General features: G+C 37.3%; 1 protein-coding gene across 1 annotated transcript in view; it reads right to left on the bottom strand.

Annotated features, from left to right (window-relative positions):
* LOC311291453 (uncharacterized protein) overlaps positions 1–23125 on the bottom strand; it is a gene marked incomplete at its 5' end in the record, with an annotated part of 36949 nt that overhangs the window by 11850 nt on the left and 1974 nt on the right. Inside the window, 13 exons of the mRNA XM_084410488.1 lie at positions 107–151; positions 14285–14338; positions 20038–20082; positions 20225–20278; positions 20382–20435; positions 20552–20587; positions 20677–20730; positions 20804–20857; positions 20950–21003; positions 21103–21186; positions 22101–22178; positions 22324–22497; positions 22833–23058. Of these exons, the coding sequence (XP_084266614.1) occupies positions 107–151; positions 14285–14338; positions 20038–20082; positions 20225–20278; positions 20382–20435; positions 20552–20587; positions 20677–20730; positions 20804–20857; positions 20950–21003; positions 21103–21186; positions 22101–22178; positions 22324–22497; positions 22833–23058 (1012 nt within the window). The remainder of the gene's footprint in view (positions 1–106; positions 152–14284; positions 14339–20037; positions 20083–20224; positions 20279–20381; positions 20436–20551; positions 20588–20676; positions 20731–20803; positions 20858–20949; positions 21004–21102; positions 21187–22100; positions 22179–22323; positions 22498–22832; positions 23059–23125) is intronic.

Below are 23125 nucleotides of genomic sequence, written 5' to 3'. Positions count from 1 at the left end.
ATTTCTTTTAAAAAACAGAGATTTTTTAATTTATTATTATTAATAGCTTTTAAGTAAATTTAATAGTAAGTTTTAGACTTTTTTTATGATTAATCTGGGTTCTTACTTGAGGTCCAGCAGGGCCAATCTCTCCAGGAAGCCCCCGTATCCCCTAAAAACAAAAAAGCAATCACATGTCATCATGAGTAGTGTATGGTTTTAGCAGTACAGTTTTGCATCCCATGAGCCCTTTTCTATCTGTGCAAATTTGTTAATGACTGAAATACACAATTATGGATCTACTCTGAAACTGAAGTATTTTCTTCCGTATTGTGACGTATATCAGAGTGAAACGGCTTCTCTTTTTCTTTTTTTTTTACGGCTTCTCGAACAAGACTGAGCTTGATTTTGTCCGTGGGGAATTGATTGGATCGTTGGAACATTATGGTTTTCCATTGGTCGATCTCATGTGAGTGACAGGTTGCCCCGCTCACACGCCAGGAAACATGTTATCAGAGAACAGATGTCGCTGCAAGAAGGAGGATGCAAGTCATTTCGACTCATTTATGATTATTACATTTTTTATTATTTTAATTCCCCCCCACCTACATTTTCTTTTCTTTTTTCTCAATACCTCAGGAAAATTAAGGTTGGGGGAGTAAAAATAATCAAAAATGTAATAATTGTAGATTTTTTGAGCTTCTAAGCTTGATTTTGTCCGTGGGGAATTGATTGGATCGTAAACATTGTGGTTTTCCATTGGTCGATCTCATGTGAGTGACAGGTTGCCCCGCCCACACGCCAGGAAACATGTTATCAGAGAACAGATGTCGCTGCAAGAGGGAGGATGCAAGTCATTTTGACTCTTACATTTTTTATTATTTTGATTCCCCCCACCTACATTTTTCTTTTGTCAACACCTCAGGAAAAAGGGTGGGGGGAGTGAATGAATGATAACAGCGCTATCTTCAACCCTCAATACCCACGACTGAGGTTCACCTGAGCAAGGCACCTAACCCCGAATCACTCCCCGGGCACCGCAGTGAATCTTGCAGTTTGTGTGTGTGTGTGTGTGTGTTCTACTCCTAATGTGTGTGCACTAATTTGGATGGGTTAAATGCAGAGGACAAATTCTGAGTATGGGTTACCATGCATGGCCTTCACGTCACTTCACTTTAAAGATTATGAATTAAAAGAAATAATGATGTGCACGGTTAAATCATTTGTAATAAATACTGCAATATTCCATAAAAAAATATGATTTGGCAATTTGGATATCATGGTGACTTTAACATGCTGGCAGCAGTTTTTACTACCACTACTGCATGCTTACTTGCCCAGTGCTGCCTTTCTGTCTCATTGCCAAGCCACACTGTAACCCATCCAATGGACTGGCAAGCACATATTCTTCCATTAGAACGGTTTACATAAGAGTTTTATGGTGAAAGATAAAAGAGAAGCTTACATCACCACACCTATAACCAGCCACAGCTGATTCATCCCGTTTCCTGCACCAAAAGATTTCAGGAATCTCAGAATGTTGTACATTTTTCTTTCAAATGAGCCAAGTTTCATTGGCCATAAACAGGAAGCAGGCCAAACAACTTGTGAAATAAATGAGCGTAAAACTGTTCAATCAAACAGCAAAGTTTCCACACAGTGCATGTGGCAGCAGACATGAAAGAGACAGTGCAGAGACAGACGGACGGAAAGACAAGGAGACAGATGTCGTGGCCGTGCTGAAGAACTGTTGACCTCTAGGAGTGGGCTAGAGCATTTATTGACATTAATGAATTGGTTACTACTAGAAACACCTCTGTCTCCCCCTGCTGTGTCCACGATTCAGCCAAATAAAACGGTTCCGCAGGAAAGAAAAAGAAGTTAGAACATTCAGAGGTTCGCCACAACCTCAGGAAGAGGGAGGGGTGTATTAACTGTTATATTAATCACATGACACAGTCTACCTAAAAGTTTCCATACAGCTACTCTTAGCATCTGGGCTTGGAAACGGGCAGAAAGGGAGTACTTACTATATGAATAATATATATCAAACTAAGCCAAGGATATCTAAATATTTACATTGAGGCCTAAACCACATCACTTCAAGTCATTAGCTGAAATTAGACTTCAGTTTAGCCTTGGATTGAAACCATCTAACCACAGCTGCAAGTATCAAGCTGTAGCTGTTAAATACATAAATGAATAAATAAAAGTAAGTCTCCATCTCAAAAGTAATGACACACCAGTGCTCAACAATACACATGATTTGATGTGCCATTCATGCCCAAACTGTGCAGAACGAGTTGCCAAAGTTTAATACTTCAGGTCGGGTCTGTTCAAACCACTAACCAGAGGTAGGAGCAAACATAATAGTGTTGCGTGTTAGAAAGCAGCTTTTAATAAAACAAGTAATTAAGTCATTCTCTAGAAGTAACACCCTTGCAACCACAGTCACGAAACTTTGCATGACATGCAGTTCGCACTCTTCCTGCCATTGCACATGCTACACTGAGAACAAAGAACGTTTAACAAAGAGAGTTTAATGTCATTTAATGTGTGTAAAATACTGTATTTCACTGCGTGGTCTTTTTTTTTTTTTAACCCACCTCCACCCGCTCTCTTCGGAGGACAACTTTATTTTTTTTATTTTTTTTTTTTAGTAAGGCGATATATTTTTGAAGTAGCCTACATACACAATGTTACATTCAAATTACATTTATATTCAGTGCATTTAACGGTTGTCCTACCATAACCTTTCACCATGTTTTAGTAAGACCCTGGATCCTTATAAGGGCATGGGTGATTAAAGCACCACATACACATGAGTGAATAAATTAGTAAAGAGTGAGAGTGAAACACATAACACCTAAAACACTACAAGGTGACAGACAGACAACTGAAGGAAATGAGACGGGACAATATCCGGGCTGAAAAAAAACCCAAAAAACAGTACATTTGACACTGGGACGTATTATTAGTGCTTGGGTAGATTGATTAGTGATTTACATTAGGTGGTCACAATTACGTTGTTAAAAGGGGTTGGAAAACATGTTATGCATAAGTGTAGTTAGTGCATGCATATTTTTTATGTGTAAAGTGGTAGCTGCAGGGGAAGCCACACACACACACACACACACACACACACACACACACACACACACACACACACACACACACACACACACACACACACACACACACACACACACACACACACACATTCTTGTACATCTATCTTTATGAGGACATTCACTGACACAATGCATTCTCTAGCCGCTTACTCTAACCTTACCTATCACAACTAAGTGCCAAACCCGAACCCTTACCCTAAACCTACCCTTATCAAATCTGTAAGAATTAATTTTTTTCTGCTCAACACTAAAGAAGATATTTTGAAAAATGTCTGTAACCAAACAGTTGATGGACCCCATTGACTTCCATAGCTTTTTTTTTTTTCCTACCATGGAAGTCAATGGGGTCCATCAACTGTTTGGTTACAGACATTTTTCAAAATATCTTCTTTTGTGGTCAGCAGAAAAAAGAAATTCTTACAGGTTTGAAACAACTTGAGGGTGAGTAAATGATGACAGAAGTAGTTGATATACTATACCACCTGTCAAAAATGATTGATTGACAGGTGCCCCGCCCCTTCCGGTGACAGGTACCCGCCCCTTTTGGCATAGGATCAAAGGGATCAAAGAAGATGAGATGAGATCAAAGGAGATCAAAGGGCTTTTGAAGTCTTTTTGACAGCTAGTTTTGATTTTTGATTGACAGGTTGACACTTAGTATGACTTTTGATTGACAGGTTGACAGTTAGTTTCGGGTTTTGAAGTCTTTTGATGCCTTTTGATATGGACAGAAGGTTTTGAAGACACTGTGATTAAATAATGATGTCATGATATCTGACAGAAAGTCTGATTGTTTGAAGCCTATAGGGGAATTATCAACCTACGTCACACGGTGTCACGCAGGTTCTACTGCGCATGTCGGGACCAAAAGACAACATCCGGAAAAATTTCGTGTTGTGCAGTCGGTTGCCAGAATCGTAAATCTGTATAAAAAATGTTTTAAATCGAACTATTAGTATTATTCTTATCCGTATCCGTGTAATGATCAGCTGTTAAACGAGTCTTTCTGCAACCACGATGCGCGCGCATCCCGGATGTTTACAAACCTATAATTGGTCTATTGAAGCCTTTTGAACATGACAGTTAGTGTGTTTGTTTTTGAAGACACAGTTATAATAATTATGTCACGACAGCTAGTTTCGGGTTTTGATGCCTTTTGACAGTTAGTGTGTGTGTTTTTGAAGACACTGTTATAATAATATGATAGCTAGTTTTGGACTTCTGAAGCTGGTATCACACAAGATCCTCCCTACATATCCGGGCTGTAATGTGAAACTGATAAGAAAAAACTGTGGAAGTTTATCTCACACAAACGTTGAAAAACCATTCAGTTCTTTTAAAAGAATATAAATGTTTATAAATAAATTATATAAAATAAAGATCTTACTAAAACCTCACACAACCAGTTTAAATAAAATGGATTCACAAAAAAAAAATTGCAATGAGTTAAATGTTTATAGAGTTGAAGAAAAAACATAGGCCTACATGTTATGAAACAATCAGTTAAATGTTTAGAGAGCTGAAGAAAAAACATGTTTAGAAATCAGGGCCCTCTGGCCTCTCTTTACACCAGCGTTTGACCTGCGGAGCTTTCAAAAAGCACCAGCCAAACGGTGTGTGTGTGTGTGTGTGTGTGTGTGTGTGTTTGTGTGTGTGTGTGTGTGTGTGTGTGTGTGTGTGTGTGTGTGTGTGTGTGTGTGTGTGTGTGTGTGTCAGAGAGTCACACAAATTCAGCGATCAGGATATCAGGTGCTGAGTTTATTTATAAGAAGTATAATCTTAAAAGTTTAAATGAAATCTTTTAAAAACAAAAGACTGTTTAAATAAAATCTTTAAAGTTTGAATACATACGCATCTTCTATTTACCTTTTAGAAGATTACGGTAATGATTTTGTGTAACGGTAATTAAACAATGTCTGTTCAAAAACTGTACTTAGTCGTCTTAAATCTCATTTATATGAAAAGATTCAATCATAATTTGGAGTGTGGAGTTTCAATTTTGATGGCTTTCCATAGCCATGATGATTTTTGTACCGTAACCGCATATTCGATCATGTACACCTAAACACGACCATCACAGAAAACTATAAAATAAATAAATAATTTAATATCATTTCTAAGCTGTATTGCACACGCGCACACACACAGTTCTAAAAAATGACCTAATCTCTATGTGCATCGTGTCACAGCGTATGTAATGTTAGTCTGCTAACGCCTTTCCAGAGCCAAGTTTTGTTCGTACTAAATTTATTTCAAAGCATAATCGTAAAAGTTTAAATATGATCTTTTAAAATTAAAAGACTGTTTGAAATCTTTAAAGTTTGAATACATACGCATCTTCTATTTACCTTTTAGAAGATTACTGTGACCTAAAGTATAATTGTTATTAAACAATGTCTGTTCAAAAACTTTAGATGGTTGAAAAACTGTACTTAGTCGTCTTAAATCTCATTTATATGAAAAGATTCAATCAGCATTTTTTGTCCATGCTGGGGTTTCAATTTTTATGGTGGGGGCTTTCCATAGCCATAATGATTTTTGTACCGTAACTGCATATTCGATCATGTACACCTAAACACGACCATCACAGAAAACTACATTTGTACATTTTTCAAAAATGAAATAAATAAATAAAGCAAAAAAGTATGCTTAGGCGTCTTAGATCTTAGATCTTTTGTCCATACAACATGTTGTGAAAGTTTGTCACAATGTTTTGATGTTGTGTTGTTTTTAAGAAATCCGAGGACTCCACATTGCCCTTATTTACACTAAGTTTGTATCATTTGGAAAATCACCACACAATTTCAGAGACGCGATGTGCCTCTGTGGTCCAAGACGCGGCATAAGTCAAGTTGGCGAATATTTAATTTTACTCGTCTTAATTCAAATCATGATCTTTCTGGTAGCTATGATCTATTACACGTATAAGATCATTTTTACTTGTAACTCCCAAACTATCCTTAATCAGTGTGGAAACACACAGGGTGAAACCCTTTACTGAGAATATACTATTGGTTATCTACTCAAAATATATGTAGAAGTTTAAATCCGGTGTTTAAAATCTGTCTGGTGGCCGTATGAATAGACTTTGGGGAGAGCTGATGATACTATAGCAGGAAGCATGCCCTTTGACCTCCTTGATTTTGGAGACTTTTTTGTTAAAGACCCTACAAGTTAGTTCTCCCAAAAGAATTTCTCCCATCTAGCGGTGAAATTGTATTTTGCATTTTAACGAATAGTGCTCTCTAGCGCTTCGCTTTTCAAATGCGTGTTGCAACTGCGGTAGCCGTTATGTGTCAAGAAGCTATGACAACATGTCTTCCAATAGCACATCATCGAGTTTAACTACACATGTTCTACTGTTATGCTGCCTATATAATGATTTACACAACCAAGCAATGAAAAAAGCTTGTCATTTAGACCGTCATTTTGACTTACCTGTCGAGAAGAAAGCAGGCAACTTCCCTTTCAAAGTCTTTCTCCTTCATTAGCTCTTTCCACCTGTGAAAAGCTATCCCGATATTTATTTGCATCCCGATAAATAACATTTTTGCTTTTTGGCCACGAGGATTCCTTCTCCTGTGGCTCTGCATAAGTATGATCCTGCATTATATTGTCCCGTGCACTGCAGCCTTTCAAATTTTCCGGGGTAGTGACAAGCGCCTCTCACTGATCTCCTTGTCCACTTTAGCTGGTCTCAGGCAGCCGGCTCTGAACGAACACGCGTTGATGAAACGTGTTGAGGTAGGCTAGTGCTTTTTGTCCCTCTCTGCACTTATAGTTTTTCAAGATGGCGGAACGACATGGAAGCTTCCATGGACTTACCCGCCCCATGTAAATAAAGATAAGAAATGTTTCGCTTACAAGGATAAGTCAGATCATTGGCAGAGGTCATTTTACACCAATGAGGACATATTTATGAATAAAGACAATGATTTTAGCTAATAAAATACCATTTTTCAACCGAGCGAATCTGCACATGAGAGGCCTTCAGAAGTCATAACTTCAGGGGTAGGTCAGTTAGCGAAAACACTGCATGTGTAAAAATCAAATACTGTATTACACTTTTCAAAGGATAATCTAGCTTTAAAGTTAGAATTAAAAGTAACCAAACATATCTTCATACCTGTTGTGTTCTGACACAAGGCCATTAACTGGTTCTTTTTGCTTTATAAATGTATTTTGCTTATTTCTACAAATATCAACCTGATAAATATGGACTTAATACACGATTAAACAAGATAATCATGCTTCCCAATACATTTTTAAGAAAAAACAGTGTTTTAAAATTCAACTAAACCATGATAACAGATGATTTTTTTGACAGCATAGTTTCAGGCATAGTGCAACCATGCAATGTTCGAGAAATCTAATATTGGTGTAATCTTTGCCAGGTCTCACTCACAAGGCACAACTTTGTGTTGGCTGATGCAGACATAGCTTTACTAAAAGAAAATATTATGGAAGTCATTGTACTGTAATTGAAAACCATATTTGATTTATTAATATTATGGCTTCATGCTGATATAAAGTTTTTTTGTTTGTTTGTTATTAACTAATACCTTTATCTTTTTAACTAACATCCAGCACAAAAGTAAAGAGATGTATGAGCTAAGGATGTTCTCTGACCCCAAATAAACAGATAATGGAATATTCACAATACAGTAAGATATTCTCCTACTTAGTATGTGTGTAAATATTTGTGCTTAAATCTTTGGGTGTATTTTTACACACCATAGTGATGCAAAGTTCCACACCCTATGGACTAACTTTAAAACATAATCTTATTCTTTATCTTTAAGATTCAAAAGACCAAATCACTAAGAATTTGTGATACACAAAAGTTTCCAAATGATGGTTTTATTACTCCACTAGATTTAGTCATCTTGTCCAGATAGCAGACGACACTGTTTCACATTTTGTATGTCGGACTGTATGTGTTTTAGGTGTAGACGTTTCTTTGAGAGCGGTCAACAATCATTGTTTAAAGAAATAAATGACCATTAAGAATTTAAGTGATAGTCTTTCTGTTTGAGAACTACATTGATACTTTGTTTAGGGCAACTTTCCCTCTATCTACGAATCACACAAAGTATGAGTAACAAAGTTACACTTAAACTATTGCACCGAGAGATGCATATTCATCAAAACTTGAAGCTGTTAAGGCGAGACACTACAGGTGAATAGGGTAAAAAATTTAACTAGCAGATATCACCATGAAACTTTCCCAGTTGATTACCTACATTAAGATGAGAAAAAAATGTATTACAAGTTTTCTGTAATTTAATGTTTAAATATACAAATCAGGCAATATCTAATCAAATATGCACTAATTTGCATATATTTTAAAAAACGATATCTGAGTATTGGATAAAGCCAGGTTAAAAATTATTTTTTCATTGTGTTCACATATTAGATGGGAAAAAAATTACAGAGGGATTTATGGATATCTACTTTTGTTGTCCTGTAAATCAGAAAATACTGTCAATAGCCTTAAAAAAATGATTTTCGCCATGTTTTTTGGAATAAAATGTTATATAAATCAGGCTAGGAATAATATATTTACAAATCCCTCTGTAAATGTCTTCATAATATAACTAGGTACAAGACTGGAAAGTTTGGTGTATATAGGTGCGACTGAAGTGGAGATTTCGGACTTGGAGTATGAGAGAAAAGTCATTTTGAGAAAACGGGCTTTAAAGATTTTTCATCAGCCAATGAGATTGCGCATTCAGCCCTTTTACTTTCACGATTGGTTGCTGATAAAAAGGAAATGACCATATTTGGATCCGACAGGATTGTACACAAGAGAGAGAGCTTCCTAACTGTGCGTTCACACCGCCGCCGACTTGAGCTTCCAAAGTTACCGGAAGTCATTCATTTTCAATGGAAGCTGGCTTCTCTCAGCTGCAAGGAGCGTCAAATCCATCGGCGTCGCGTTTTGGGCGTTTTGAGCGTCAATCTGAAAGTTGAAGCTCAACTTTATGGTAATGAGCTATGACGCGGTTCAGCGGCAAGCAGCGGCAAAACGCCAGCAACCAATCAGAATATAGACGTCCTTCGCGCTGGCTGATTCCGGAGAAACATACGATGTAAACTTTCGTTCCTACCAAAACATTAGTTCCGAGAAACTGATAATCGCTGTTGCTGGGTTTCCTATCATTTATGACGAAATTTATGACGTTATTATATAAAAATGTATGACGTTATTTTCATATAGGGACCAGTTACAAAAGAGAGAGAGCCCCGGCCGCGCGCGCGCACTCACTCACCTTAACCGTCTTCAAACAACACGTCTTGCTCGCTCTCCCTCGCGCATATTAATCAAAATGATTTTTCCCGACCAAATGTGACCAAAACGGTTATAAAAATGCTGTCATTATAAAAGGTTTCTAGTGTCAATGTATTGCTTGTTTTTTTTCCTGTTTACATTTCATGGTGTGACACAGACTTCAGAGCGGCCAAAGCGTCAACAAGCGTCAACAAGCTTCTCCGTACTTTTTGACAAGCGTCCTTGACAGGGCGGCCAGAGCTTCTTTGCAGCTCAAGTCGGCGGCGGTGTGAACGCACACGGTGCTTCTGATGACAGGCTGACGGCAGAGATCGCGGAGCAGCATGTTGATTTAGAACGCGAACTTTTGTTGAATTTATGAGAAATCTACAGACGCAAACAGACAAAGTGTAATAAAATAAAGACCTAAATGTGTATTTCGGACTTTTTTTCAGCAAAAGTCTCAAAGAAGACATGTTATTGAAGACAAATATCCAAAAATCTCAAAATTGACCAGTAAAAAAACCCCGATGTTTTTGCCTGCCGTGTCTCGCCCTTAAACAAAGTTCCACGCTTTGGTGAAACCTGCAGATAAAATTGCACCAAAAGTAAATTCTAGAGGTCAACTGGGTTAAAAGTAAATGCATCATAATGAGCCATTTAAAACAATACAGAAAAGCCACTATAGTGATCAGTTTTAGTTTTTGAATGTCTGTAATTGAACTCTTCTTTCTTTTTCTTTTTGTACAGTTTGCAAAAAGTCTCAGAGCGTGGTCAAACATGTTCATATGGGAATGTATGAAAAACATGAACAAATATTGCATAAAGATAATTCAATGACGGTCCTTCTAGTATGAGAGTGTTTAAGACTAAACAAATCATATTTATTTTAGAACATCTTTCTGCTATGTCTACGAAACATCGACGTGAAAGATGAGTATTGCTGTTTTTTCTGTTACCTATAAAACTATTACACTTCAAACTCGTCTAACTATTACACTTATTTTGTTATTATTACACAGTTATTTTGTTTGTGTGTTTTTGTGTGTGACAAAACAACAGTTAAGCTAATGAATTACAGTTGATACGTGGTATTTTTACGTGAAAGGAGGGTTGATTCATTTTTTATTCTGTCCACACCAATACTTTGAGTTTTAGGCATCGGTCTTTTAGGCCCGATCCAGAATACAGACGTTGTGTTTTATGTCTTAATAATTGTTCTCCTTTTTATGATCTTCTTTTTATTCGGCATAATGCCGAAATGTTTTAACATATCGTCAATTTCAATGGTTAGATTAATCATCTAACTATTATATCTAACAATCAACAGTTATATGTGAAACAAGCTCAGTCGCATTAGAGTCGGATTCTTGTTTATATTGAACATTGTTATTGAACCTATTATAGGTTATTAATAATCTCCGTTAATAATCTGTTACACAGAACTTTATTATATTAAATATTAATCAAAAATGATTCACACCTTCACAAAATCCAAAAATTCAGTGTAAGAGTAAAAAAAATGACAACATTATTTATAGTAAGTTTATTTGATTCACAGCTTATTTAGAGTTTTGACCTCGACAACCCAACTGCATTTACCGCAAACAGTCTAAACAGATTAATTAGGTTTTAGTAAGATCTTTATTTTATATTATTTATTTATAAACATTTATATTCTTTTAAAAGAACTGAATGGTTTTTCAACGTTTGTGTGAGATAAACTTCCACAGTTTTTTCTTATCAGTTTCACATTACAGCCCGGATATGTATAGGGAGGATCGTGTGTGATGCCAACTTCAGAAGTCCAAAACTAGCTGTCATATTATTATAACTGTGTCTTCAAAAACACACACACTAACTGTCATGTTCAAAAGGCTTCAATAGGCTTCAAACAATCAGACTTTCTGTCAGATATCATGACATAATTATTTAATCACAGTGTCTTCAAAACCTTCTGTCCATATCAAAAGGCATTAAAAGACTTCAAAACCCGAAACTAACTGTCAACCTGTCAATCAAAAGTCATACTAACTGTCAACCTGTCAATCAAAAATCAAAACTAGCTGTCAACCTGTCAATCAAAAATCAAAACTAGCTTTCAAAAAGACTTCAAAAGCCCTTTGATCTCATATCATCTTCTTTGATCCTTTTGATCCTATGCCAAAAGGGGCGGGTACCTGTCACCGGAAGGGGCGGGGCACCTGTCAATCAATCATTTTTGACAGGTGGTATAGTATATCAACTACTGACAGAATTTTTGGGTGAACTATCCCTTTAACCTAATTATAACCTTATCCCTAAAACCAAGTCTTGACCCTCAAACAGGCCTTTAAAGGGGTCTCAGAAAGTGAGGACCAGCCAAAATGTCCTCACTTTACTCTCTTTGTCCTCACTCCAATGGTCTAAAACTCAAACTGGTCCTCACAAAGATAGTTGTACAAGTACACACACACACACACACACACGTATCATATATATATATATATATATATATATATTTTTTTTTATATACACACATACTATGTTCTTGCTATTTGTATGTGTGTATGAGTGAGCTCAAACAGGTCAGCAGGGCGGGGCTTTTAAATTTAAAAACAGCTGGTTAAAAAAAACTGAATAATATTAGGATTAGGAATAATAATTAACCCTTATGTAAAACAAAATGGTTCCTGTTTGCTTTGTGGACCCTATAAAAAAAACTCAAGAATGATTAAGGCCTCATCTGTTGTGCCACAGATGCGTTTTCCTTCCTCATAGTCAGAGAATTGCAGTCCACATATGCGTGATTGGTGATGAAGCAGGATGATTTTAAAGAACATTTTAAGCATAAACAGTGCTGTTGACTATATATATCATCTGTTACTCTACATCTCCGTGATGTATTCTGGGGATTAGTAAACACTGTGGTTTCATCATTTCCAAATCTAGAGTTAGCAGCACACCACAAATCTGTGAGGCCTCCTGCAAACCACCTTTCCACCAGAAACATCATACATGAAACTTTACATATTTAGTACTCTTTCACTACACAGTCAAATTCTCATAACATAAATACACGATTAAAAGCGTAACACATCATAACACAACACTATTATTGAGTTAATGTGTCATTTAGAAAGTTTTAATCTGACGGGCTGGAGAAATTTCACAGCAAGCTGAAACCTAGAGATTTCCTAGAGAGTTCTATAATGTTTCATCTATAATGAAAATGACATGAAATTAGAGAAAAAGCAAAGATCTGTAAAATCTTTGTATTGTGTCACAGAAAAGCTGATGATCTACTCCTAAAAGTTAACTAGAATTGTACTGGTTCATGACAGTGTGACTGCAGATGTTTGGTGCCTTATCAATCAAACTGAACTAACTACACTCACCGGCCACTTCATTAGGTAGGCCTACACCTTGCTAGTGCCGGATTAGACCCCCTTTTCCCTTCGTGGCAGAGATTCAACAAGGTGCTGGAAACATTCCTCAGAGATTCTGGTCATATAGACATGAGAGCATCACACAGTTACTGCAGATTCATCGGCTGCTCATCCATGATGCGATTCTCCCGTTCCACCACATCCCAAATGAGCTCTATTGGATTGAGATCTGGAGACTGTGGGGGGCATTTGAGTTTAGTGAACTTATTTTCATTGGCCGCTTTCCGACCAAGTAGTTACAGGAACTTAGTTATAGGAACTGTCCACGTCTAAACAGTTCTATGAACTACTCTCCCCCAAACTCGGTTTTGCTGTTTGCGTTCGCACTGGCCAAGTGGCCGTAGGAACCGGTAGGAGGGGTAAGGGAACGCCAGAGCAAACAATGCTCGCATTCTCTGTGTTCATTAGTTAGCGATCTGTCTAACAGTACTGTTTAACATGTTAGATAGAATTGTTATAGACAGTACACAGTATATGAAAAAAAACGTTATTAGCCTATGCCGTGTGGTTGATGTCCAGTGTTGGTGTGTCTTCTGCGCTAGCTCTTCTGCTTCAAGGTTCAACATGTTGTGTGTTCAGAGATGCTCTTCTGAACCTCAGTTGTAACAAGTGCTTATTTGAGTTACTGTTGCCTTTCTATCAGGTCAAATCAGTCAGGCCATTCTCTGACCTCTGGCATCAACAAGGCAATCGCCCACAGAACTGCCGCTCACAAGAGATGGTTGTGTGTGAAAATCCCAGTAGATCAGCAGGTTCTGAAACACTCAGACCAGCCCGTCTGGCACCAACAACCATGTTCAAAGTCACTTAAATCACCTTTCTTCCCCATTCTGATGCTCAGTCTGAACTCCAGCAGATCGTCTTGATCGTGGCTGTGTTTGAAATCTTCCCTACCCTTACACATTATTCCCTACATTACTCCACTAATATAGTCCACCTGAAGAGTGAATGAAAACGAGTGAGTGAATTCGGAGACTGAGTGCGCCGGAAGGGCTGCCGCTTTTGCATAGTTTGTGCTTGCTGTTTGATAGGCAGGAATTCATTTGGCATCACTGTAACAGTGCATTATGGGTATTCTCTAGCCGTTGAGCATGCATCTGTTAAACACTCGTTATTGCGGTGCATTGTGGAATTGAATGAATGCATTTGATAATGTCCACTATGGTTTCAGACACCACTACAAATGGCTGTCCCCTCACATAGTGCCCTATTTAAGGGTATAGGGGGCGATTTCGGACACAGCCCATGTCTACATGCCTAAATGCACTGAGTTGTTGCCACGTGATTGGCTGATTAGATGTACTAGAACAGATGTACTTAATAAAGTGGCCAGCGAATGTATATTTTTTTTAAAGCATCTACAAATTTTTAAGTGGCTTAAAAAATGGTTTAACTAAACTAAACTAAACTGTGGCAGAAAACAAAATAGGGAATAAATATACAAAGAACAGGCGGATAAAGTAAAATAAACTCACAGGGATTCCTGGTTGTCCATCTGATCCTTCAGTGCCATCTTCTCCTTTCTCTCCCTGAATGAAAACAAAGCGGTCAAATGCTGTTAAAATCATATTGCACCACAAAGGATCATTAAATGTATTGAGAAATTATTTTCATGACAATTAAATTACAATTATGCCCCAATTGACATTACTGTAATGCAAAAAAAGTAAATAATTTTATATATTATTATAAATTGTTTATAATAATAAAAAATAAAAAATTGTTTTGAAAATGTAATATATATTATACACATTTACTGATTTTTTTTAGGATATTCTTAACCTTTTTTTCTGTTGTGTTAACATCACATATTTCTAGAAATAGTAAGCTGTAGGTAAAGACTCTCACTGTGCCTTAAATAATCATGGTACATTCCACTAATTGCAGATATAATTAGAGTTTTGCAGTTCCAATTTGGGTTACATTTTTACATACTAATTACATAAAGAGAAATCTAGCGCAGAAAAGTTAAATACGCACACATCTTAATTGTAAAGTAAGTATGAAATTTGAGACAGTCTGTCATTAAAATCTAAACATGTTACACCCAACAGTAAATAGAGCTTATCTAAAGTCTTTTTTGCACTTTCTGAGGTACTAAATTACAAGCCGTACACATGTGGAAACGCTGGTAAGAAATGTCCTCCTTTCCCGAGTTGCCGGGCTGTGGCTGCCCATCATGTGAATTCTAAAATGGCATGTTTCTGGTTACATGTGGATGTAATTTGTGTATGGTGGAACACACCTGACAGAAAATAAGTAATGTCCCACAATCTGCATGAGGCATGGGGTATAACACACCCATACTGCCCTACAAAGGCAAACACTGTAACTACACATTTTATCAAAAATCTTTTAGATATTATTATCGGCCCTGTCTCGACGGGTTTGACTCGACTAAGCTCAGATTCAGACAAAAAAGTGTGAAAATGTATATTTAATCAATCAAAAAACATTAAAGACATTTCCAGTTGTAGATTTGCCTTTATAGGGTAGCATACTAATAATAATTCTGCATTCTGTTCACAGTATATATGAATTTTCGACATATGTGGATGTTGTATGTGTCCAGTACTTGCACTATTTCTTGTAATATATTTACAGTCATATTTAATCTACATAAAACTCAACAATGTAGCATACTGCAATTTGAATCACTTATCAATGCATATTGTGTTTCATTTTTTTTTGTAAATATGCAATTCCTAATGCAGCCTAAATGAACTGCCCTCAGTATTGATGTAAAATACTTGGGCTGTGCTACAAGATACTAAAGTGTTCCATGTCTAACGTGCCAGTCTTCTCATTCTTTACTGAATGTTAGTGTAAAAATGTATATTTCCCAGTGTATTTCTCTTTCATGCACACAAATACATGCACATGTATGCTTCACCCTAAGGCTCTGACATTTGGAAAGACCTCACACAAAGCATGCTCTCAAAACATGACAAACAATAATTGTACCTTATACCGTTGCTCTGCAATTATATCCAGGAGAAGGCCAATTAAAAGGAATTTATGAGATTCCACGTGACTTTTATCTCTTAACCTTTTGGTGGTTGTTGTGCATGCACTGAATGTTTGATGCAGGTGAAACGTACAGTAATGAGCCATTTCTGATCAAATAAAGTCATAATTAACCAAGTCACGAGTTGTTCTTAGGTTTTGGGATTTGTGTGTTTCAGTTTCTTTTAACAGTCCATATGCATGTATGTTTGCATGTCATGATTAAAGGCTGTTTCCAGAGCTGGTGGCACCACTAGTGCTTCAGGAAACCCACCCTTATGAGGGAGCTCTCTTTTGGTGCGCCACATGAAACCGAGTTTTGGTTAACTAATCATCCCTCAGTGGTCTGGGGAAACCTGATGGTACCGCTATACAGCGAGCAATTCTGTCTCAGATCCAAAGTGGGAAGGCTGGGAGTTAACAAGGAAAACTAGCAAACATTATAATAGTGATCCGGTCCAGGGCTGCGTTTCTCGAAAGCATTGTGAGCAAAGTTGATCGTAGAGACCAGTGGTGCCAATGACTCTACGATATACTTGGGCTTACAATGCTTTTGAGAAACGAAGCCCAGTTCAACTTTCACATAAGTCTCATCATGCATATGCAAACCCTTTATGAATGTATATAACTGGAAGACAATTTCTTATCAAAGTGCTAAAATGCACAATATAGCAATAGCTATAATGCAAAAAACTAATTCACCAACTAACACAGTTTAAAACGTGAATCTGAAACCATTGCACGCTTTAAACAAGTAGCTTCAACGGTTGTGCGATGCATCAAGCATGTAAACCCCAGAAGAAACTCATAGTTTGAACTGAAAATGTCTTTCGTGTTTAAGCACTGCAAACTGCACAGCTCTATTGTTTATAGATGTGGGGCTTCGTATAACTACAAAAATCAGTCAAAAATACCCAAAGATCTTAATCTGAGTATTAAATCATGATGATTTAACAAGTCCGAATACATTCTATAAATCATTTTTATAAGTTAGATCATTTCAGTGAACATTATCAACAAGTGTTTTGAATGTTTTTAAAGGTTATTTTATAAGTTTGTGGAACAAAATCGAAATGTCACATCTTTTAAACAGAGCCACATCCTAACCTGAACAAACATTGAGCTCCGCCAAGAGTCAAATCAAAGCCCTGGACTGATAAACAGGCTTGACTTAATGGGGCAGTAAATGGCAGGGCGGCACTAATTTTCAGGGACCGGGCGGCACGCAGATGCTGAGACAGATGCTGTAGCCTGAAAATAGATCTGAGCGACACACTGACAATTTATGTCTAAAAATCTGGGGGTATAGTATATCAATATATACTATCTCTTTAATATCTCTCCAAGCCAGCAACTAAATTAAAATGAGATGTTTTCAGACGTTTCTCTCAAGAAACCCTCACAGTAATCTCACACGTCTCCTCTAGAGATTCAAAAGAGATAAAAATGTCTCTAACTCTGCTCAGAATTGCCAAAATACCAAAGTCATAGATCTCAATATGAGCTCAAACAAAGACCAAATTATCTGAGCATACCATTTGTCCGAAATTGTTTGTATTTGTATTCCTCTTAAGATACTGAAAGAGAAATATCTGAGACAAAGCTGATGCTTAGTGAAGGTGAAACTTCCTCAAAACTCCAGGAAGTCCTTTGAACTATAAAAGAGCAACATCTGAGCAATAAAGTTCGCCCACACTTTAGATTAGTGTCCAATTCTCACTATTACCTAACTAAATACTATGACTTTTGACACAATAAACTCCTAATTACGGCTTATTAATAGTTAGTAAGGTAATTGTTAAGTTTAAGTAAACCTACCTACCTATTGTTGTTCTTATCATTGTCCATTGCCATTATTGTTGCTTGTTCATTGTAAAGTGTCCTTGAGCCCTGGAAAGGCGCTTTATAAATAAAACGTATTATTATTATCATTATTATTATTAAGTATTGGGTTGGATTAAGGGATGTAGAATATGGTCATGCAGAATAAGGCATTCATATGTGCTTTATAAGTACTAATAAACTGCCAATATCCTATGCATGCTAATAAGCAAGTTAATAGTCAGAATTGAGCCCTAAACTAAAGTGTTACCTAAAGTTCTTATCTGGGTTCACCTACAACACCATGAGCGTACAATATGCATCATGCGTGTTTTTAATATTCATAGTGGCATTCAAATATTATATGTGCTTCTATTTTATTTTTTACAAGTGTCAACATCCTGCTAAAAAAAATCTGCTTTGCCATGAAACACAAACTTCATAGACGCAACATTCTTCTTGTATTTATCATAACACCACAGTATTCATCTATAATAATGCTCAACCTGATGTAAAATGTAACCAGCACACAGTAATTAGGCTGGCATGTGACCTTACATTCATATAGAGCAGAGAGCAGCTCATGAAGTGTACTGTGTCATTGACCCATCATAATCTAGGCGTTTAAGTCGCTATATATAGAGCTTTGGGCAAGACGGCAGTCTGCTGCTGGCAAAAAGCTAAGAAAAATGTCAGAGAGACGGATAAAAAGGATCGACGACAAGGCCACAAATATGCCCTTATGCTTAAAATAATCCAGAACTTTCTTGTGTGAGAGGACGTCTGATCGTATCCCTAACACATCTGACGGTTTACACCCTGTGCTGCTTTAAATACTTTGAAATTCTGGGTGTGATGTTGAAACTCAGACTGCTTGTTTATGCCGTCTATAGGAACAGGAAAACAACTAATTCACATGAACTTCAAAAACAAGATAAAAGTCATCAACATCACGTGAATTCTTGAGGTACAGGACCAAAGACTTGCGGGTGGGTTTTCCCTTAAAATGTACACCACAAAAAGGTGCATCTACAGACTTTTTAATACAGCGCAACAGTGTTTTGACACAGGAAGCGCATTCATTCTCACGCACAAATCAACAGAAAACAAGATGCATGCTTCTGATATAGCATTTCCTTCCTATGCAATCAAAACGAATCAGTAAGAAGATCTAAGCATTCTTAGTGACATTTACCTGAAAAGCAAAGGGACGTAACATAAGAAATCTTGATTTTCTGATAAACTTATCAAAATGAAGTGAGTTTATGCTTAAAGGAACACTCCACCGTTTTTTGAAATAGGGCTTATTCACCTTCTTTCCTACATTTAGATAGGTGGGCAAATGCATTTTTGTCTCAGTGCATGCATTGTTTTAGTTTGACAGGGTCAGTGCTAGCTTAGCTTAGCACAATGAATGGAATCCTTTGTTGCCAGCTAGCATGTCCTGAGTAAAAGTGACAAAAAAAAAAAAAAAAAAAAACCTAATTACTTCTTGTGGCCTGCGTATTCACAACGAGTACAAATAGTGATGCAGATTAACACTAGGCGATTTCCTAGGCAGATATTGACTTATATATTAAGGACTATATTAGGGGGAAGCACAGGCGAAGCACTGCTACTTGGGCGTGATATCTCTGCACCCAAGTAGCAGTGCTTCGCCTGTGCTTCCCCCTAATATAGTCCCAAGTCAATATCTGCATAGGAAATCGCCTAGTGTTAATCTGCATCACTATTTGTACTTGTTGTGAAAACGCAGGCCACAAGAAATAATTAGGTTTTTTTTTGTTTTTTTTATATATATTACTTTTACTCATGACATGCTAGCTGGCAACAAAGGATTCCATTTATTATGCTAAGCTAAGCTAGGGCCGACCCTGTCAAACTAAAACAATGCATGCACTGAGACAAAAATGCATTTGCCCACCTATCTAAATGTAGGAAAGAAGGTGAATAAGCCCTATTTCAAAAAATGGTGGAGTGTTCCTTTAAAACAAGAAGAGAAAAAAATCCAGTGGTGTAAAGAAAAGATTAACATTTATTTTTCCTACCCTTTTACAGATATGTTTTCTCATTTTAAGCATGAACTCACTTAATTTTGATACATTTATCAGAAAACAAGACTTCATTTCCTATGTCATCTTGATTCTCAAGTATGTATATTGATTTAAGAATGTTTGTATATAGACGACAGCAACATAGTGTTGGCCCAGATCTGGGTTTGTACTGGAAAACAAGACACGCAGAGAAAATCCCTTTTTGCAGTGCTTGAGGCCGCAGCCTTTTAATAATCATCATAACGTCCAGGACAAAACCTCTGGTTGTGAGTGATTATGATTACAGAAGTAGTGGTAGTTGAATTATAACAGTTTTGGATGCAATGTCAGACTGAAATCTGTCTTACCTTGGGTCCTGCAAGTCCAGGTAGACCAGGCGGCCCAGGTTCACCCTGCAAGGGAAAGAAAATAAGACTTACTTCTTACTTTTCCAATCTTCATTCAAACAGAATACTGTAAAGTGCTAAATCTGTTAATGATCAATAATGCACAGTATGAACATTCATGAGTAGACGCTAAAAGCAGATTCCTTACATTTGGTCCGGGTTTTCCAGGTGGTCCCATTTCCCCTCTCTCTCCTGGGATTCCCTATAAGGCCACGATAGTTTGCATAAGCAAATATAATATTCGGTAATCATTCAATGTAATTTTTAATAGATATACTATAATGTTTTTTTTGTTTTTTTTTTACCTTGTTTCCTTGAATTTCAAAGCCATCTAAATCCAATCTGGAAAAGCCGGTGCCCTAAAGGAGATTTTAAGGGAATCGTTTCAGTCATTGTAGTTTTAGTTTTGCTTGCTAAACCTTTAAACACAACAACAGGAAATGAATATTAAATGATCAGGAAGTTTGAGACTCACTGTCGGTCCTGAAGGCCCAGGTGGCCCCATTTCTCCCTGTTAAAAGATTGGGGGGGAAGTATTCAAGCCTTTAAATATATATATATTTTTTAATAATGACAATGAAAATCTCAAAATCTACATACTTTGCGTCCTTCGAGCCCTCGCTCCCCCTTTTGTCCTGGTTCACCAGCTTCACCCTGTAAATGAAGAAATAAAATAACAACATAAAGCTTTGAGAATATCAGAAAATGTTCTTGATGTTTCACTCACGTTCTGTCCATCTCGACCAGGCTCTCCAGATGCTCCCTTCTCTCCTGGTTTCCCCTGGTGGACAAATAAATCATGACGGTAACACATTTGTCCAAACCTCCTGAGCCACTAATAATTCTACTTAGGCCAGTAATAATTCTACTTACAGGTTTCCCATCAGGGCCAGGAGGTCCTTCTCTACCTTTCTCCCCTCTGAAGCCCTGTGTTCAAACAGTGAAGAGTTAAATATGTGTTTTAATCAAATAACAAGCAAAAGGCCTCAGCAATCCACTAGGATGCATAGTTTAAAAATGCCTCACCATAGGCCCAGGTAGACCAGGCAGACCAGGTTTACCACTGGGACAATCACAACCTTCTAAAGCAAGAGAGCGATCCGAAGGACACTGGAGATACAAAACATTGCACATAAAACACAAACGTAATAAACCAATCCACAATAAAAAAATAAAATTGGAATTTTACATATTGAACATTTTAAAAAGCAAGTATTAGGTTGGTGACTTACCCTGTCATCATCCTGTAACAAACACAGAAAGATAAATTAAAGTGTGCAGGAAATCAACATTGGCAGATAAACACTAGACGGACACGTTCCTGGGTCCAACATCCAAAGGGAGATATTTTCTTTTAAAGAAATTACTTTTTAAGGACTACAACAAACGGCTGGTAAGGACTACACAACATTCCTCCAGGGTTAGTGACATCACTGACCCTATAATTTACATAAGCCCCGCCCCTGGAACACAATTTATAGATTATCAAGAAAAAATATGCTAATCAATGACTATAAGATACTATGCACAAGCTACTTAAATTCATCTACAAACCATTCAGAAATGTTGTCCACATGTTGTCTACATGAAATTTCCAGTGCATGTCCGTGTGAGGTAAAAGGACATGAGCTCTTGAAGCTCCGCCCCCCTGTGCCGGGAGCAGCAGCTAATTTGCATTTAAAGCAACAGGCACAAAAACTGTGTGTTTTTGCTCACCCTCAAAAAGTGACAACTTTAACATGCTATATAAAAATATCTGTGGGGTATTTTGAGCTAAACCTTCACATACACACTCTGGGGACATCAGAGATTTATTTTACATCTTGTGAAAAGGGAATTTTACCACCCCTTTAAGCAACTTCTCCAGAAACACTATGCTGGTTGACTTGACACCAACTAAGTTTTGATGGTGAAGCAAGACCAACACCAAACCAGCACTAAGCAGCATAAACGAGTTGGTAACAAAGGATGTTGATCCATGCTGTACATGCCCAGTAGTGTGGCAGATAACATTACGGTCTTACCACAGAGTAAATTTCACATGCTGTCTCTCGCTCACTTTGCTGGGGGTCACAGTAGAGCCGTAACTTCTGCAGCACAATCTGATAAAGCAGCACCAGACACAACAGAAATGTAATGATCTAATCTGAATATTGTGATAGCAAACTAACTTAAATTAACTTGGCACGTTAAAACTTGTGATCAGTCAGGTGTCAAAAAGAGCATTAAAATGTTGGAAACACTCACAGGGACTGTTGTCTCAATACTGACTTTCTTGGCCACCTGAGTCTTTCCGTTAATGTAGATAGGAACAACTGGATCTAGGAGCTGCTCCTCCACATATGCGCCATCTACGAAACAAGTGACGCGTTTGGGCTTCACCAAGAACTTCAGCTGGTGCCAATCTGTGTCAAATAGCCTCTATGGAGACATAAATCATATTGTTAAAAGACATATACATTCAGTCCTGCCATTTTGCAAGGCACACCTGACAGGTAACAAATTGTTTAAGACATAAATACACAATTCAATTGTTAAGTTATCAAATAATGCTTCTGGGTCCAAGCCTCTACTCCGTTTCAAGTAAGAATAGTATCTCAATTTATGAACATTATTCATTTATAGAACACCTTAAAGGGTTAGTTCACCTAAAAATGAATATTATATTCATTCGGATGGATATATTGTGAACTGGGATGCATGCAGCCAGTGTTTGTCTTAATCAGATTTAAAAGTGACACAAGTATTTCACAGACCTTGATCCCTCTGTCATTAAAAATGACTGTCTGCTCTTCCTTCAGAGTGCTTGTGCAGGAGAAAGTGACAGATTTGTCTGGTCCGTTCACAGTCACAGCGATCTGCTTAACTCCGTCCTGAGATAACACCCTCAAGAGGTCAAACTCCATCCAGTGAGCTGGGTTTTTCAAGCGAAGAGTTGCCACAAACACAAAAGCTGGTGGAAGGCCTTCTGGAAAGATCTCTCTGTGAGGAACATTAGGTGTAGGTCAGAGTAGGAAAACCTCAGGAACATCTCATTTACATCACATTG

This window comes from Rutilus rutilus (genome assembly GCF_951802725.1).
Source record: "Rutilus rutilus genome assembly, chromosome: 6".
NCBI lineage: Eukaryota > Metazoa > Chordata > Actinopteri > Cypriniformes > Leuciscidae > Rutilus > Rutilus rutilus.
This window is presented reverse-complemented; position numbering and strand designations above follow the sequence as displayed.